The 20,234-nt window shown below is 39.7% G+C and overlaps 1 protein-coding gene across 1 annotated transcript in view; it reads right to left on the bottom strand.

Moving 5' to 3' along the window:
- The window catches only part of arap2 (ArfGAP with RhoGAP domain, ankyrin repeat and PH domain 2), a 168,159-nt gene that overhangs the window by 4,128 nt on the left and 143,797 nt on the right, over nucleotides 1-20,234 (bottom strand). Inside the window, exons 27-32 of the mRNA XM_022678436.2 lie at nucleotides 16,512-16,640; nucleotides 15,789-15,925; nucleotides 11,994-12,076; nucleotides 5,549-5,584; nucleotides 5,292-5,355; nucleotides 10-132 (exon numbers count right to left, since the gene is read on the bottom strand). Coding sequence (XP_022534157.2) covers nucleotides 10-132; nucleotides 5,292-5,355; nucleotides 5,549-5,584; nucleotides 11,994-12,076; nucleotides 15,789-15,925; nucleotides 16,512-16,640 — 572 coding nt within the window. The remainder of the gene's footprint in view (nucleotides 1-9; nucleotides 133-5,291; nucleotides 5,356-5,548; nucleotides 5,585-11,993; nucleotides 12,077-15,788; nucleotides 15,926-16,511; nucleotides 16,641-20,234) is intronic.

Raw genomic sequence — 20,234 nt, 5'->3', positions numbered from 1 at the left:
GATGTTGACCTCCTTGCTTTGTCTTCTTCTTGTGTTCGCTGACCCTCGGAGAGCAGAACCGTGCGCCGCGCCGCTAAGTTGAACTGAAAGCTTGCTCTTCTCTTTGCATGTAGGCCATAAGTCTCCTCCATGCTATATGAATAAATAAAAGCAAGGTTATGCTGGAGCAGAATAAAAGAAACCAAATAAATTAATATACACAAAAAAGGAATATACAAAGGCCATATGAAATACAAAAGAAGCCTTGTGATTGTGTATTTAGTAACGCATTGAATGTATTAATGGCTGCCCTGGAGAGTAAATGCATTTTAAACATTTTGAAAACTTGTGTTCCATGACTTTTGCCATATCCCATAAAAGCTAAAGAACGCTGCACTGACGTGTCTGAGATATCTGCATTTAAAGCGAATGTGATTTCTGCCAAATTCAGTTGTCTGTTCACACTGGCAATGCTAGCCAGAGGCTGCCAGTCACAATCATCACCATTTACTGTAAGTGGTAATGCCTTCTAAGATGTATTCCCGACACTTGAACTTCCCGATATTGGCGTAGAAAAAAGACCAATATACAGCTCTTGAAAAAAAAAAAAAAGAGTTTCTTTGATTTTACCAAATTGAAAACCTCTGGAATATAATCAAGAGGAAGATGGATGATCACAAGCCATCAAACCAAACTGAACTGCTTGAATTTTTGCACCAGGAGTGGCATAAAGTTATCCAAAAGCAGTGTGTAAGACTGGTGGAGGAGAACATGCCATGATGCATGCATGATGCATTAAAAACCAGGGTTATTCCACCAAATATTGATTTCTGAACTCTTAAAACTGTATGAATATGAACTTGATTTCTTTGCATTATTTGAGGTCTGAAAGCTCTGCTTTTTTTTTTTCAGTAATTTCTCATTTTCTGCAAATAAAAATTTCAGAGAAATGTTGTCTGTAGTTTATAGAATAAAGCAATAATGTAAATTTTACTCAAACTTTAAAAACTACCAATAAATAGCAAAATCAGAAACACTGATTCAGAAACTGAAGTGGTCTCTATTTTTTCCAGAGCTGTGCATCTCAAAAATTAGAATATCATTGGAAAGTTACTTTATTTCAGGAATTCAGTTCAAAATGTGAAACTCATCTATTATCCAAATGTATCACACACAGAGTGATTTATTTTAAATGTTTCTTTTCTTTTTTTATTGTTGATGATTATGACTTACAGCCACTGAAAACCCAAAAATCAGTATATCTCAATGTGGGCAGTGTGCCGAGTCCTGCTGGAAAAGGAAATCCGCATCTCCATAAAAGTTGTCAGCAGAGGGAGGCATGAAGTGCTGTAAGATTTTTCGAGAAAACACTGCACTGACTTTAGACTTGATATAAAACACAGTGGATCAACACCAGCAGATGACATGTCTCTCCAAACCATAATTGATTGTTTAAACTTCACACTAGACCTCAAGCAGTTTGGACTGTGTTTTTCTCCACTTTTCCTCCAGACTCTGCTCACTTGATTTTTCTAATGAAATGTAAAATTTACTGATGGTCAGTGATGGTTTTGAGAGCCATGTCATCTGCTGGTGTTGAGGCTGGAAAGGCATGGACAAGATATTTTATCTATTTTGCAGTGCGAATTGGAGGTAAGCTACTTAAGGAACCTTGACAGTGTTTTTTAAGTAGGAGGATCGCTCTGTGAATTCTGTGACTCACAGACAGATTTTGTCAGCTGGCAAATGCAATTTTCAGTATCAGTAATGTAACTGTCTGTAACCAGGGCAATCTGCAGGGTGCAGCTTTTAGGAGAAATGTGGTGATGTTGAAATATCAGGTTTCACTGAGCTTGTTTGGGCAGTTAATCAAGTAACATTTCTCTTTAAAACTACCCATCAAATGTCAGCTGAACGAGCAAAAGTTCTGACCTGCCTTTATCATAAAGTTTTTAATAAGGTTTTGTAACTAATATTTTATTTGCATTTCTATTTATTTATTCAACCAAAAACAACAGACTGTACATTGATATGTGCTGAAAATGCTTCAATGAAAATAAATAGTTATACTTTAAAAATCAACCCAATACACTCACATGCCAGAAGTCATGGGACAGCAGTATGTAAACTGACCGTGAAGTGTTACCTCAAGCTTTAAACTACACCTTTGGCTTTGGCAACACCCACACCAGTGTAAGTTGTGAGGTGTTATCTTGTGAGAGAGGTACTAAAAGCAAGGCAACGTGAATTATTAGTTGAGTTGGAGCTCAAATGAGGACTGATAGCAGGTGCAGATGGAAGGTCACATGACATGTTGATATGCATTTTAGTGTTGTTACTTGGGCAGAGACGCTACTCACTGCTACTCACCACTCTATTGTGTTTATCATCTGTATATGTTTTTTTTTTGGCCCTTTGGCCTTATATCGAGATGCTTCCCGTACCATCGAGTGGTCACATGACAACATTATGCTCAAATGAATGAAAACAAGATGGTGGAAATCTCCATCGAATCCCCATCCTGATCAAATTTTTATCGAATTTTATGTTTTAAACTAGCTTATTTGCTTACTGTAAAAAGGTAAGGATCATTTTTAAATGTTAAACTACTGTCCCCTTTTTTGCATAAATGACTTCCTGTACAAAGACAAACTTTAGTTTCTATACTTCTTATGTCCTACCAAAAAGCTAAGAGAAATTAAAAATGAACACCATGCTAAAGTCTTAGGTCTCAGGAGGATATAGTAAAGCATATATATGTGTATATAGTATATGGAGGTGGGCCACTTGTTTTTTCTTTCCTTATTTTGTCCTCTTTATAACCCGCTGGCTAAATATAAAGCCTTTTATGAATGAGTTATTTTAGAGGAGAGAATACACTAAAAGCTCTTAGTGTCAAACTGCAAGAGAAACAGCACGAGCAAAGTGTTCCACATCAATAAAACGTAGAGAAAATGCTTGAACAAGCACATTTTCACAAACACTACACTTATCCACACAGCAGAACTTCTATCTCAGTTCTAGCACACACACAAAAAACAACAACTTTAAGACCTTAATGATGTAGGAACAAATGTGCTGGAACACTTCGCACCAGTACCTGGGTGAGTGGAACGCCCTCTTTTTCCCTCGCTAAGACAGCTTGTACTTTTCCTGCGACTCGCTGGCCTCTGATCCCGTTCCCGGCATATATGTCCCTGTTTTAGCAGCAGAAAGGGCTCATCTACCTGTACCTTTACCTCTGCATTGTTCCTCGGCAGTTTCTATGGAAACCACGCCTCAGAGAGTGGTGGTTAAAAAGATAGGGGAAGAATGCGAAAGTGCTTCAGTCTGAGGGTATCAATTAGTCTACTTGCTGGGTTGTCTCCAGTAGTCACAGCCTACACAAGAAAGATTCACGGCAACATGCTTATAAAAGTGCCGAAAAATCTTCAAACACATTTATCTCTGTCTCTCTCTCTGTGTCTGTCTGGCTCGTTCTCTCTCTCTCTCTCTCTCTTTAATACACACACACTTCAGCAGAAGACCAGCCTACACTTAAGAGAAGCACTATAAAACTATTCAGGGCTCTTCACCTTTTAAGCTGTATCGCATGTGATATCACAGAACAAAACCACAAAAAGAAGGACAAAAGACAGAAGAATAGGGGGTGGGAGGAAGAGGGTGGAGAGTGTCTAAATCATCACTAGCCTTTTTTCAATCTGTTCCCTCAATTTCCCCTATTTCAGTATTAATGCATTCTAAGCTGACTCAGAACTTTGGTCTTTCAGAGACACTCTATCCACAGTGTTCTGGTTGTGTGTGTAGTACTAGGAATACAGCATAGAAGGCTAGAATTACCACCCTACAGTGGACAGTGCAGTGGATAGTGGTGATGATCATGACTGGCGATGTCTGGCTAGAACTGTCAATGTGAAATGAGAAGTGATTTTCACTCCTACTGTACAAATTCCCACAGATCAGAGCAGCGTTTCTTTTATTATTTTTCGAGCTGTATTGTCAGATTGGAAAAAGAATAACACAAAAAGAAGGACAAAAGCTCACAATAAAGTAAGAGACCTGAGGGAAGTAGATAAGAAGAAAGCACTTGGGCAGAAGAAGAGAGGGAGAATGAGGCTAGCTATTTCAATGTTCCCTGTTACGTGGTGTGCACTGGAAATACAGCATAGAAGCCTGGTATTACCACCCACAGTGGACAGTGCAGTGTAAAGTGGTAATGACTGTGACTGGCGGTGTCTGGCTAGAACTGTCCATGTGAAAAGAGAAGTGATTTAGTGCAGAAAATCACGCAGATCAGTGCAGCGTTTCTTTTATTATTTTTTTAGCTGTATCACCAGATCGGAACAAAACCAGAAGAAGGACAAAAGCTCACAATCAAGTAAGAGACCTGAGGGAGGCAGATAAGAAGAAAGCACTTGGGCAGAAGAAGAGAGGAGGGAAGAGGCTAACCCTCCTTGTCAAACTGTTATCTTAATGTTCCCTGTTATGTGGTGTGTACTGGAAATACGGCATAGAAGCCTAGTATTACCACCCACAGTGCAGTGTACAGTGGTAATGATCGTGACTGGCGGTGTCTGGCTAGAACTGTCCACGTGAAAAGAGAAATGATTTAGTGCAGAAAATCCCGCAGATCAGTTTCTTATTATTTTTTTAGCTGTATCGTCAGATCAGAACAAAACCACGAAAAGAAGGACAGAAGCTCACAATAAAGTAAGAGACCTGAGGGAGGCAGATAAGGCGGAAGCACTTGGGCAGAAGAAAAGGGGGTGGAGAGGGGGGGATCCAGACAACGTCTAAATCATTGCTAGCCTCCCCGCCAATGCGTGCCCTCCGTTTCTATTATTAATGCACGGTGAGCTGACTCAGGCCTTTGGTCTGTAGCTGCACTCAGCTGCTGAGAGAAGAGGGTGATGGAGCCGGTGTGATTGTGGCAGTCTACATGACCTTATTTCTGCTAAAAGACTTTTCCGGATAATGTGATTTATGCTGGCAGAGAATGACCTCAAAAACTTTCCCCTTATTCACATAACTAACCACCCCCCCCCCCCCCACCCATCCACAACACCATCATCCCGCACGACCGTCCTTTAGCTGGGAAAGGAAAGGAAATGCTTGGCTAAAACAACAGCAGGTTCTCGTTCATTCCAGCCTGCGCGGAGCTGAAGTGAGTAAACACATTTCTCACCCAAGGAAATATGTAATTAGGAAATCTAAGAACAAAACACCTGTTTGTGTTGTGAGTAATCGGCACAGAAACGCCGTTAATGCGCTTTAATTACGCATTCGCGCAGTGTCTGTGTAAGTGAGCTCACCTTGCTTCTGATAATGGAAATCACCCAGTCCAGCTGAGAGTCTTTTCCTTCACAGCAGAAATACCTTATTAGGGGGAATACAAGGTCAACACTGAACTTACCACACTGATGCACCACTTTACAGCTTATTAAAATAGCAAACGCCTCTTACGTACGAGGCCTGAAAAAATTAAAGCGAGGAATGAAAGAGGAACAGCATATAAATGCTGCTCTTCTGTGAGGGACTGTGCAATTAGGCCAAAATAAATTGCTCTTACCATTGCTGTTTTTGAGTGTAAACAGTGAAGCCCCAACTGTTGAGAGAAAGAGAGAGAGAGAGAGAGAGAGAGAGAGAGGGAAAGAGAGAGTTAGAAAGAGATGAAAAAAAGAAAACACACACACACACACACACACAAACCTTTAGCCTCCCAGCATTTCACCAAGGACCCCATATCGATTTAAGTTTATTCTCAACTCTCTCCAACAGTCGCAGAACGTGACCCCCAGAGGATTGCTAAGGCGCTAAGCAACCGTAAAATTCAGCTTAGCTTCCTCCACAGCGGCCTAAATAAGACCTAAATGCAGTTTAAAGAGCTGGTGGGTGGAATAAAAGCCCGGGCTAAAGGAAGGCCCCGCTGCTCCTTGCTCTCTGGCAATAGTTCAGCACATGATACTAATGGATTCAAACTGTACATGAAGCCCGTGATATGCTGAGAATAAAAGCACTCCGTGTTCTCAGAACCCAGGACACACAGGAGCAGGGAAGGGGGTTAGATTCACTCAACTAGGATTCACTATGTCCAAATAATTATGGTTCAATTTAGGCGTTTTGACTAATATGACCAGGTGTTGCACGTGGGCTAACGGACTAAATGGACAAAAGAGCAAAACCTAGATCATTGGAAAACTAAATGTCCTTCATTAGAAAAGTTTTGAAGTGTCAGACCCTGTTTAGACCCCTGGTCACTTCATGCATTTTGATAAATGGAATTTTATCTGGATAAGGACAAGCCACATAAGCGTAAGCCGATACTATCCAATTACTAAACAGGGTCGATTGCCACGTTTACACCTGGTCACTTCAGGTGATTGTACATGGGTTGTCTCCTGAAAGATTTTAACCACATCTATTTAGACTTGGTAGTGAAATGTGTAAAATCTCTGAGCTCTGGTGTTTTGGTTTGTATAGGGAGGAGTTTTGGTGGTTGAATGTGTCTTGGACAGATCAATGCATTACACTGCTATATTATTTACCGTATTTTTCAGACTATAAGTCTCACTTAAAATCCTTAATTTTCCCAAAAATCGTCAGTCCACCTTATTAATCCGGTATGACTTATGTATGAATTCTTCCAGTCAGGTTGTTAGTAGCAGTAAAGCCACTCCACTGAATTACAGTGTTTAAGGTTGTTTCTGTGAAGTTCCTCCAGCACCGAGGCTGAGTGCAGCAGCATTAGCAACAGCTGCTAACTGCAGTGCTAGCTCTTCCACTGTTCAGAGGTGAGTATATCAGACTCTAGTCTGCGTGTTTAACATGTTAAAAAAACAAGCAACAGGGGATGAACCGCTAAATGAAAGTGTCCTGGCTTACCGGACCACAGGGTTCCTCAGTCTACCGCTATCGAGTGGCATTTACTAGTGCTAACTGTGTCTGGCTAGCGCTGCTAATCGTGTCTGGCTAGCGTTGCTAATCGTGGCTGGCTAGCGCTGCTAGTCGGGGCTGGATAGCACTGTTAACCACTGTTCCAAGCTTACTGTAAATAAACGGAAGCACTTTACTCACCCAAATAAACAGTTTTCAGGAGATAAATCTATGTAGATTAACATTCAGTGCTTGTTTGACTTTGAAAGAAAACAGTTTTTTTTAAGAATTACAGTTTTGTTTACTTAGATGCCCCCCTTCTGATTTAGATGGAAAATATGGCGCCATCCTTGTTCATTTCAAATAGGAATCCTCACTAGTTTAATATGCCTTATAATCTGGTGTGCCTTACTGTCTAAAAAATATGGTACTCAACTGCATCTCAGACCACACCCTGAAGTGGCTTGAGCAATCAGATCTCTATCTGTTTTAAATGGTTCTTGGGTGTGTTTAGATTTCAATGTGTAATTTTTATGTGGCTTGGTTTTATCCAAATATACAGTCCTCTCTAAAAGTATTGGAACAATGAGGCTAATCCTGTTATTTCTGTTGTAGACTGAAAACATTTGGAATTGACATTAAAAGATGAAGATGAGACAAAATATCAGCATTTCAGCTTTTATTTTCTGGTATTTATATCAGGATCTGATACACAGGCCAGAAGACACTACATTTTGTCTTAACCCTTCTTATGAGAAAAAGTATAGAAAATATTAAACTAAACTTAATATAGATTAAAGTGAATAAAACCAAACAGAACACACCTGGCAGTCACAGGTTGCAATACTTTTGCTCACAAGAAAAAATGGTTGGGTTCAGAAAAAGGTGTTATCTTTGGAACTGTATTTTAGATCCAGATGTAAATAACTGAAAATAAAAGCTGTTTATTTATTATTCATCTTTTAATATCTAACCCAAATGGTTTCAGTCTACAGCATAAATAAAGGGATTGTCCTTACTGTTCCAATACACCAGGAGGGGACTGTGTTTGAGACACATTAGATTAAACCATTAGATTAAACCAGTGTAAACCTTTATCTCTCAGAGACGCATTTGACAACCAAATTTCTCCCAGTACAACCAAAACACCAGCAAATGATCATCACAGCTAAGATACAATCCAGATACCAGTCATATAAAATGGGGTCTTAAGACTTAAGAGTTTCAAAAACATATCAGTTCATAAGTCTAGATATGAACAAAACATGCACCAAAAACCTTTACATTTGCATCCACATATTTAGCTTTAAGATACGTAGCTTCACTAATTTACACTGAATTAGAATGTTCAGTGAACATGTTAAAATGTTTCAGAATAGAGAAATCAGATGTGCACCTTTAAATAAACAATTGTGTGTGTGTGATTTTGGTTATAAAAAAAAGTACAAGACACAAGAAAAAACATACAGTGTGTCCTAATTCAGCTTCCAAGGTATTTTTTATTTTTTTTTTTTGCTTTCATGAATCTTTTTCTTCTTCAGCAAGCAGATAAAACATATGATCTATAGATCTATAGAATCCTGCAGTGAAAATACTAAAAGGAAAACTAGTAACACCAATACAACTGACCCTTTTGAGGTTCCAGATTATTCTCTTTTGAGATTTTTCTTTTATTAAAGCATTCAAACGTACTCTGTTTACAGCCTCAGCTAGAACACTATAAGAACACAACCATGAAAAAAAAAACACACAATCTGAGCCAATATAAATAAATGGCTCAAGGCCAACCTGAGCGCTGTTCTTCATTCCTTCTATACAGCACCTTTGTGTCCGATTCTTTCACTGAGATGACTGGCTGTTATAGACAAGGCTTCTTTAATACTGCATTCTCCCAATCGTTTCAGTCGTATCCCATCAGGCATAATGAAAACACGTATACCATCATATACAGTATATTCATTCCTGCACTGCAGCAAAACAAAAGCAAAATAAAACAAATAAAACCGACGGTTCAGCCCTGCATCCCTCTCTCCCTTCTCTCTTTCTCTCTCTCTCCTCTCTTTCTCCCAACACTGCGCTCAATGCCTCAGATCGATTTTCCCTTTAATCTCTCCATCTCCGTTCACTCCGATTCTTTCACTGTCTTCCTCCCCCCGTCCCATTTGAATGCGAAGTGCGCATTATAATTCCAGACACATAGTTATCGGGTTTGTGTTACACTCGCATTCAGAGAAATTGATTCAAATGATAACTGGTAAAATGTTCTGATCTGCTCCGAAAATGATTAAAGTAAAACAAATCTACTGCGCCCGCGTTCCCCGGAGGAGCGGACAAAATGGATAATTTGTATTTGTTAAAACCCAATTACGTTTAATCAATTCTGTTATTGTGATATAAATGTGGTTTTGGGGAAGCCTTTCAAGCGTTTTCCCCAGATAGGGACTTGAACTAAGCTGAATGGGTCATGCATCTTTGGCAACAAGCTAGCCTGAGACAGGACCAGGCCCCCAAGTGATATTAACGAGGACGGAGGATAACACCGAAATAATTGTGAATCCATCTTAATAACACTCTCGGAAATATTAATACATCTCTCGAAGTGGCAAAACCTAATTTGACTAATGTATTTTATTCTGGCACTTCTGAGTTCAATGTACTGCATCTCAAATAGATCTTTAAGGACATTTTCACACCTAAGTGTCCAAAACTAGGTTCATGTTTTTGTTGCATTATACACCCAATATTTGTCTGGTGTCTGGTTAGTTGCGTTTCACAGTTTTGTCATTATCATACACAGTACATACAGGGGTTGGACAATGAAACTGAAACACCTGTTATTTTAGTGTGGGTGGTTTCATGCTAAATTGGAGCAGCCTGGTGGCCAATCTTCATAAACATTAATTGCACATTGCACCAGCAAGAGCGTGAAGAGTGTGAAGGTTCAATTAGCAGGGTAAGAGCACAGGTTTGCGCAAAATATTGCAATGCACACAACAATATGGGTGACATACCAGAGTTCAAAAGAGGACAAATTGTTGGTGCACGTCTTGCTGGCGCATCTGTGACCAAGACAGCAAGTCTTTGTGATGTATCAAGAGTCACGGTATCCAGGGTAATGTCAGCATACCACCAAGAAGGACCAACCACATCCAACAGGATTAACTGTGGACTCAAGAGGAATGTTTGGGTGCTAACCCGGATTGTATCCAAAAAAACCACGGCTGCTCAAATCACGGCAGAATTCAATGTGCACCTCAACTCTCCTGTTTCCACCAGAACAATAAATTAATGTGGTCTAAAACCAGGTGTTTCAGTTTCATTGTCCAACCCCTGTATTTAAAAAAGTGCAGTTTTCAGTGGCTAAAACAGAGGACAGAAGGTCAAAACTTAAGGAGTCAAAAACCTATATTTAAAAAAAAATATGTGTATATCTGTTGATGGGTTTATGTGGATGGGGAGTTCTGATGACTGTAGAAAGTGCTGCTCAACCTGTCAGTCCAAAACCCCACACAGGTATTCAGCTGGGTTGAGATCAGGACTGAGAGGTCATTGTAATGTGACTGACTTCATTTTGTGAGTGACCCCTCTGTGCCCTGTGAACAGAGTTCCTGCGGTTTCTACGCCACTGAACTGTCAAATTTGTATTGTGTTCGACTTTGCAATGATGGGTTTATGCACTGCAGCCATATATACACAGCTGTGGACGAACTGTTCCTGCACTGACGTTCTCGGCCTGATGAACAGTTCCTCCTGAAGAACGTGTGCCTTTTCTGACTACTTCTTACTGGGTTGATTCAGTTTCTCCCATGTCTTATGCAATCTCTGTGTCCCGAAGCTCTGCCATATACATGCCCCACAAGTAATGAACCCCATTTTAAAATGACGGCAATATATTTTTGAAAAGGGCGAAGTACAAAATTTGAGTAGAAAATTCTAACTGGAACACCTCCACAAGTTTTAAGAGCCTCTTTCCCATCCAAACTTCAAAATCCATGCAGTAAAAGCAGTAGAATTACACAATTTTATTTGACTACCTATTTATGTCACATTAAATTGGTCATATACAAAAAAAATAAAATAAAATAAGAGACCACTTGAAAATGTCTGTTTCTTTAATTTTACCAAATTAAAAACCTCTGGAATATAACCAAGAGGAAGATGTGTGATCACAAGCCATTAAACTAAGCTGAACTGCTTGAATTTTTGCCTAGTAAAGTTACCCAAAAGCAGTGTGTAAGACTGGTGGAGGAGATCATGCCAAGATGCATAAAGATTTTAACTGTGATTAAAAAACAAGGTTATTCCAACAAATATTGATTTCTGAACTCTTAAACCTTTATGGATATGAATTTGTTAGCATCTTTTTTTTTATTTCAGTCATTTCTCATTTTCTGCAAATAAATGCTCTAAAGTACTTAAATATTTTTATTTGGAATTTAGGAGAAATGTCTGTAGTTTATAGAATAAAACAACTATGTTCATTTTACTCAAACATATACCTCTAAATAGCAAAATCAGACGAACTGAATCAGAAACTGAAGGGGTCTCTTAAATTGTTTCTAGAGCTGTATTTTTAGCAGTTTTTTAATTGTTTTTATATGTGAAAAAAATATGTTTAGACTATTTAATTAATGCACTGGTGAAAAAAGTTGCTAAATGAATAAAATAATTGTATGGTATTTAGTTTTCAAACCAAGGCCTTTTCCAAAAAAAATCGTTTTGGTGCATCTCTATGTAAAATGGTGTTTAACATCAGTCTTCTGAGATAAATGAAACACAGCATTGATCCACTCGATCCAACAGAAGGTCAAAAGGTTTTTAAACATGCTACATGTCTAGAGCATAGAGGGATGTTACCTGCTTGTGTGCATCACACAGTACAGCTAATCCGTGTGCCTGCGCCTCCACTTAAAAGGAGGCAGAATTTGGCACAACACCTGCCAATGCTCCAACATAACAGACCCTTCTACAAACCAGTCAGTGCAGCATAGGTATAGGAAGATGCGGTTCACATACTGTAAACATACTGCAAAGTTCTTTTATTTTACCTTCGAATTTCTCAGCTATTTGTATATTATTATAGAATAAATGAATTGAATAACAAAAAAGAGATAAAAGAATAATTAATTCTCAGTTCTTACTTGCTTGTCGACTTCAGCTTTTTTCTCAGGCCTAGGTAGCACTTCACAGACTCCACAGGAACCTCTCTCTCTGGCTTTGCACTCTGGGGAAGGGATTGCATGTGACAATATCAGGACACTAATTTGACCCAGAAAAGTTGCGGAACATGATTCATAACTCCGTAACAAATCTACACTCACGGCCTATACGAACTCCTGGAATAAGTTATGTACCTTTACACGATTCTGCGTAATCCGATATGGCTGCAGCCCCCTCGGTTGATTATATCTGGTAGGTAATAACGTCGTCTTTGCTTGAGGAGATGACAGTGAAAATGGGCTCCATCATATTGCGCCGCATTTTCCCAAAACTATCAGTGTAAGTGCTGGAATTGAGTCAGACTTGCAGTCGGAGCGCGAGCGGCTCGGGCTGAACTATCCGTGATATTTCTTTTTATTTCCTCTTGTTCATTTCTTTTGAGAAGAGGAAAATAGCGCCAGTATCCTGTGCACAGCAGTTCCAAGCCCAAGGGCCTTGTTTAAACTAGCATATGCCAACAAGACTGTAATGTTGCCTTGAAGGGATGCATTTCACACATAATGAACAACACGGCGCAGCCGGAGAGGAGCGGGATGATAAAATGAGATTCTCTCTCTCTCTCTCTCGCACGCACGCACACTCGCACACAAACCTTATGCCCACTCACTTGCCCGAGAAAAGGAAACTTGAAAAACAAAGGCATCAGAATATCAATTAAATTTCTGCTTCACAGCTGATTTCCACCTTCTTCGCTCGATAATTAGGAGAACATTCTGAAGCATTCACATATTACACTAATTAAGCAAAGAACAGCCTACGTTTAAAGTGTCCAAACCCCCCCCCCTCCGTACTGATACACACACACACACACACACACATGCACGCTTCCTTCCCTCAAATATCAATTATTAACATGCAGAACCGTCTTCACGCGGCTGTGTGTCAGCTTGAGCTCTGCGCGAGTGTGTGTGTGTGCCCCAGAGGGAGAAATACGCTTATACCCACGCTGCAAAGGCAGCGGAGAACAACACGCAGCGCAAATTACAAAAGCGGAACTGTTTTAATCACCATTTCAATTCCAGAGGAAAGAAAGAGCTTTACACATCTTTACTCCTCCAACTGCAGGAACAGGTGCATTATCTCCCCCTCCACATCGCACCGCAAGTGGGCCATCCAGTTGGCCCAGAGAGGAGCAGCTAATTTCATCATACCTTTCCTTTCCTTTTCTTAATCATTAGCTCATCTGAAAAGAAATCGAACACCGGTGGCATGAATGGCCAAACCCAAGCGTGAAAATCGGCAAGAAAGTCGCGGTGGCGAGACGCTCGGCAGATACTGGTAGAGCTACTGATGGCGATCAAACAGGACGGAAACTGAGCTACTGCTGTTATTCCGCCACAGGCAGGAGGACTCAGATATTTTCTACCAAACCTCGCTGATTGGTTACGGGGGGGAGCCGAGGTTGAGGTGATAATTAAAGAGACAAAGAAGTGGAGAGGGACGGAGGATTAAAAAGTGGGAAGAAAGAAAGACAAAAAAAGGATGCTAGCACTTTCTGCTTGAACTCTAAGGCATTCATAAAGGGAGAAAGGAGCTGAATAAAGCCCAAACACGACCCAATAAAGCCTGATGGGTACTAATCAATACGAAACCTGAACTTGACCAGAGCCCATTACTTTGTTAAAGAAAGTAAAAAAAAGTTGAGAGAGGGTGCAAGAAAGATGCTTTATGTGAGTGAGACAGAATGGAGGCTCAAAAAAGAGTGAATAAATGAACAAGCAAGGAAGAAACGAGGACAGGAACCAAAGAAAATAAGAAAAGAAGTGAGACAATAAGCAAGGAAACAAGCAATCTAGCAAAAAAGGATGAATGCACAGAGAGAAGCAAGAAGAAAGTGAGTAAATAAGGATGCATGGCAAGAAGGATGCAAGTAAGCATAGAAGGAAGAAAGCAAGCAAAGGAAGGAAGCATAGAAAGGAAAAGCACATAGAGTGAGGCTGTGAGAAAGCGCCTTCATGTCCAAGAGCCCACTGGAGCATCTGTCTGCATACAGCCAGTGTAATGGAACAGGAAGACCCTGTGACATCTTCTCAGGTCTCTCAAAACAAGTGAAAGTTAGCTTCATTTCTTTAAGCTCTGTGACACCATTTACCATCTCTGTGATTGTTGCCTACTGTGTTAACCACAGGGTGCTTCTGCTGGAGATACAAGAAAGGAGCTTCTCACTGTAGATCTGTAGTCAGACTCTTACTTCCCAAGGAAGTAAGAAAGAAAGGAAGGAAAGTCAGGAAAGAAGCATGTAGAACATAAAGCTGAGAGAATCCATGAAAGAGAGAGAGACAGAGAGAGAGAGAGCCTTCCAGCCCCAGAGAGACAGAATGAAGAGTAAAAGCGTAAATATGAAGCTAAACCCAAGCAAGAAAGGAAGGAACCAAGAAAGGAATTAAGCAAGAAGGAAGGAAAGAAGCAAGGTAGGAAACAAGAAAAGAAGCATACAGAGAAAGCTAAGAGAAGATCCATGCACAAGAGAGACAAAATGGAGAGTTAAAGAGCAAATAAGTGAGTTTAAACTGAGACTAAGTATAAAAAACAAGTAAGAAAGAAGTAATAACGAAAGAAAGGAAGTGAGGAAAGAAGTATATAGACTAAAAAGTAAAGAGAAATTGCAGAGGCTTAATGTATGAGAGAGACAGAATGGAGAGCAAAATAGCAAATGGCAGCAAGGAAACAAGGAAGGAAATACGCAAGGTAGGATGCAAAAAAAGAGAAGGTAAGAAGGCAGAAGGGAAGAAAGGAAGGAATCAAGGAACAAAAGCAAGAAAGGAAGCATATAAGAGAAAGACAGAATGGAAGGTTGAAGAGATGTGAGCCCAAGCATGTTAAAAAGGAAGCAAGAAAGCAAGGAAGGAAAGAAGGAAGCAAAAAGGAAATAAATGAGGAAATAAGTATATAGGATATAAAGCAAAAGAGACAGACTGGAAAGTAAAAGAGGGAGGAAGGAAGGAAGGAAGGAAGGAAGGAAGGAAGGAAGGAAGGAAGGAAGGAAGGAAGTTGAGAAAAAATATATGAGAGGCATCAAGCTTAAAGGAGACAAAATGGAGTAAAACAGCAAATAACAAGCCCAACCTGGCCCAAGCATGGAAGAAAGGAAGGAAATAAGTAAAGTAGGATGCAAAAAAGGCAAGGTAAAAAAGGCAATATAAAAGAAAGGAAGGAATCAATGAACAAAGGCCAGAAAAGAAGCATCTAACAGAGATACATAATGGAAGGTTAAAGAGCTAGGCAAGTGGGCAAGTTCAATCTGAGCCAAAGCATGTTAAAAAGGAAGCAACAAGGCAAGGAAGGGAAGAAGGAACTCAAAAGGAAAATAAGTATATAGAACATAAAGCAAAGAAAAGTTCATGTGCAAAAGAGACAAACTGGCAAGTAAAAGAGGAAGGAAGGAAGGAAGGAAGGAAGGAAGGAATACTAGAAATAAAGTTGATAAAAGATTTTAGAGAGGCTTCAAGTGTGAGAGAGACAGAATGTAGACTAAAAGGGCAAGTAAGAGAGACCAACAAGGCCCAAACAGGAAAATGCAGGAGAAAGTAAGCAAGTACAAAAGGAGGAACACAAGGATTGATACAAGGAAGTGACGAAAGCAGGAAGCAAGGTAAGAAAGCTGTAAGGAAAAGGAAAAAAAGGCTGAGAATGGAAAAGAGAAACAATGACAGAAATAAACAGATAAAGTTTTAGAAAATTTAAGAAAAAAGATAAAGTGATATTCATATCCATACCTTTGCGTCTTTGTACAGCAGCAGCTTCTTGTCACGTAGTACGAGATATTTGTCCTGAAACTTGTGACCTGAAAGCAGCTTAGTGGAGCCATCTTTAAACTTCAGTTGCTCTCGTTTAGTGATATCCATCGGGTCATCTAAACCAATCACCACACACACATTCAAACAAGATCAGGCATACACAATCATCAGTAATTATTATTAGAGCCGTGGTTTCAGCCAACACACACTCCCACACTGGAGTCCTAAAATGAGTTTAAGTATCAAAAAGCTTTGATAAGGGCACAGCCCACATGTCTAAATAGTAGTGGGAGTGACAGGTACTGCAGTAATCATTCAGAAAGATGATTAATCACTATTAATACCATTTAGTGAGGTGTGAAAGGGAGGCTATTACTCTGAGTGGGTAAAAGGTTGCATATGAGATGCTGGTTCAGTAATAGACTATTAAAGGCTAAGGTGCTCTCCTGTCTGCTATTACTAATGTTTGGAATGGCTGAAGGAGCAGCAGAAAGCAACAGCTAAATGAGTCCTGCTTTAATGTGGCGAATGATTCAATTCACCGGCAAGAGAGAGAAAAGTGGATCAAAAAGTTCTCTTACAGAAAAGAAGATGAAACTTTTGGAAGGAAGCCTACATTTACATTTACACAAAAGAAGATGTGCATGTAGGAAACATGATCTGATCTACTGAAGAACCCTTCTCTAAATCAGTGAATCATACCTGGGTTGGAATGGGACATCTTGTGCCCAGGAAATTTCCTGATGAGCACAAAAGCTGAGCTGGGATCCTCCAGAGCATTCCACTCTAAAACCTGCTCCAGAACTTTCGCCTTGTAGTGTAATGGACGTTCTGAAAGACACGCACAGACATACACGTACGTCACGATGTGAGAGTGAGACACTAAGGCCTCTGACGTGGGTTTCCGATGCTGTTCAGACACATTCTGGTCGGGTGTTACGTCTGAAAGTGGCGCACATGCCTAAACATGCAGGCAGGGTATGGGCTGTGTGTGCGGCAAAACGTCATGCATATGCATTGGAGGTAGGATTGAACAAAACACACAAAGATCTCTGAAAAATATGGAAGGAGATATCAGACAGATTTGCAGCTGATAATATATTCCTCTTGATTAATTTTAAGAGGTTAATTGTGTGTGGATTTTCTCTGCTCTGTATTTGTGCAAAATTAAACAGAAATTATATTAAACAGAAAGAGCAGAAACAGCAGTTTTGTTCAGCACCACATTGTTGGGGATATGAATGAAGTATGGTAGGAAATAAAGGTTCATAGAGCAGAAGGCGGGGAACTTTGAACCCCTTGCCTGTGATTGGTCTAAATAATTTGTTCGGCCAATCAGTGTAGAATGTTGCTTCACTGTGTCATATTTAAGCAATAATACATGAGATGAAGCTCTATAACATGTAATATTGGCACCTTCTGCCTCGTGCACAGCAGTGCCAATATTACACGTTATAGCATGAGCCTCAAGTGTATTTTAGCGATTATACCACAGTTCCATTATTGCTGTTTATTGAAACATTTCGAGTTAAAGAGGATGAGAAAATATGATCAGTTTGGGTATAAACACTCCGTGATAGAAAATAGTTCCATTGCTGCTCTGTTTGTAGCTGCTCCGTTTGGCTTGTAATACATGGAGAGCTTCGGTTATAGTGCATTACCAGCTGATAGCAGCAATCATAGAACACCTCTCAGCCCATTACATTGTAGGGTCGAAACTAACTGTGGTATGATTCATATTAAATTACATTACATTATATTACATTTGGCAGACACTGTTATTGATGTACATTTAGTAAAAGAGGACATAAACGTTCAAGACAAAAACATTTTTAGATAGGATCTGAAGGAGGCCAAAAGGAGGGAAGGAAGTAAATGAGTTTGGAAGTAGTTATTCTTTTAGAGGTGCTTGGAGAGTAAGTGCTCTTTGAAGAGCTCTGTCTTCATGGGTTTCTTAAAGATAGCGAGAGATTCTCCTGATCAGGTAGTGGAAGGTAGTTTGCTCCACTATTGGGGAACTAGGTAGGAGAGCATAAATTTAAGAAAATCTCAACTCCATTTGTTGCTTGAGGCTTTATCTTCTGCTACATGTCGCAGCTACATATCGCTCCCTCCCATAAGAAATGAATAGTCGCCTGTCACTCTGTCATCTGTCAGTGTGAATGCAGGGTCATGTGTACACCAGAAATGCAACATAGAAGACAATGCCACAAACAGTGGACAGCGCAGCAAGTTGTAATGAATGTGGCCGGCAGCTTCTGGCAACCACTGTCCTTTCAAAATGAAAAGCGACTGCTTCAACTCAATGTCAAACCTTTTAAACTCAGCTTTAACAGCTGCAACCATTGAATAGAATTGAACTGAACTAAAGTTTAACTGTTGTTCTCTCACTGGATGCTGGTATTTCAGGGTGCCTCCGTGTCTATGTTACCTTCTGGCTTTCTCCCTTTAATTAGGCTGTTTTGTTCAGATCTGCAGAGTCATTAGCCACACTCTGGTAATGTTTTATATTCTCTGTTTTACATAAATCCAGTTAAAACTAATTCCATCTCTCTGCTCTTCATCCGAGTTACTGACTGCCCACCTGTCTGACCCGATACCGATGGATGTTGGACCCTCAGGATCTCATGTTCCCTGTTCAGCCAGACCGATGGAAGTTTCTGGAAGTCATCCTTCCCCATCCATTACCCAACACAGATCAGCTGCTCATCATCCAGTTTATTCGTCTGCCTCAGACTAGCTGTTCACTCTCCACTACTGATTGCATTGAAGTTTACATGAACTCTAATTGCTTTCATTACTCATGTTGCTATATACATGTAATGATATGTTCAGTGTTTTGTCTGATTCCTTGTTCTGTAAAGCTGCTTTGTGACATCAGTTGTAAAAAGCGCTATATAAATTAATTTTATAATATTATATTTGAATTTTAATGTTTAATACAATAACGACATTCTAACTTCATCGACATATCTTAACTTTGTGAATAAATTATGCTTGAGTTTCATGAAACCAATCAAAAGGATACTAACCCAATAAGCACAAGATCAAAGAAGAAACTAGACTTTTTGCTCAATTATCAGCTCAATTACCCAAAGAGAAAACTACACTAGAGCTTTTACAACAGTGTGACATTTCACACACATGCAAAACATAATCTGACATTAATAACACTCCAAAAAACGATTTTAGACAAGAAAGAAGTTCAGAGCAGTAATCTCTCTTTCCCCCCCAAAATTCGCCCACAACTTTGCAACAGTGGGCACAAAAGGTCAGAGCATGGACAGGTCAGTTCTGTTTCTGTAGAACCGAAGAACTCATTTGACCTATTTTTATCCTCATTTCTTACTGTGAGACTCAATAAAGCGGAAGGTCAATGAGAATTCAAAATGCCGAGATGCTTGCTTGATTTGTGTTTGCGTATTTCTGTGTATCTGTCTCTATGGAGGCATGTGCAAGCTGAGATATTACTAGTGGGTGGCATCTTTAACAATTTAACTCCAATCTTCCACAAAATTAATCTCCTCAACTGTGGCAATTCTTACATCAGTTAACTCCAACCCTAAAATGTCATCAGCAAATTCCATCATTACAAAAAAAAAAATCTATTACAAATTAAATGCTGTTTTTTTTTTTGCCTCCATGTGCACATAATTACATAGTGCAAATTTGCAATTATCCTCAGCCAATCTGAGCCTGATTAGAAAACACACTCAAGTGCAAAATAGATCTATTATCCAGTCCTAATTTGCAAAAGGGGGTAACACAGTGCACACTATTGGCAAGCCTCATGCCTGCTCTCCCTCTGTTCCCCCCACAGCTTCAATCCCATGACACTCATGTAATAGTTTTTCATAACCAGGAGGAAATGATTCTAATAAACAGGCTGAGCACTCATGTATGCAACATGGCCGTTTTTAATGCAGCACCACATCTGCTACAGACAGCGAGGCACTGCCAAATGATTATTCAGAGTTTAAAAAGGTTGTAACCAACACTATTGACTTTTAAGTGGTATGACATTCATAAAGAAGCTCAAATCCTACAGGGCTCAGTAACATACTGACCTGCTCCGCTTTAAGCCTAGAGCACAGTAGCCCAATACTACCCAATAAACTCCAACACACATGTAGACAGCTAGCTTTATACTGTGATAGAATTAGAACCGAGAACATTAAAAAAAAAAAACATAAAATAAAAATGAATCACTGTGAATATAGAAGAACATTTTTGGAACAGTGTGAATACCCCAGTTAGAGAGAGCGATGGCACTTATGATCTCTCTTGAACTCTCAAACACGGATGGCCGTGGCTGTGGGATCTTCAATTTACCTCTATGAGCTTTCAGGCTTTATATATTAAAGCTTAAAGAAATACGGATTTCTCCCTACTTATTTAAAACACATAAATATATAAAAATTGCTA

This window comes from Astyanax mexicanus, chromosome 8, assembly GCF_023375975.1.
Source record: "Astyanax mexicanus isolate ESR-SI-001 chromosome 8, AstMex3_surface, whole genome shotgun sequence".
In the NCBI taxonomy this organism is placed as follows: Eukaryota; Metazoa; Chordata; class Actinopteri; order Characiformes; family Acestrorhamphidae; genus Astyanax; species Astyanax mexicanus.
The sequence above is the reverse complement of the archived record's forward strand: the minus strand, read 5'-3'. Positions and strand labels throughout refer to the sequence as shown.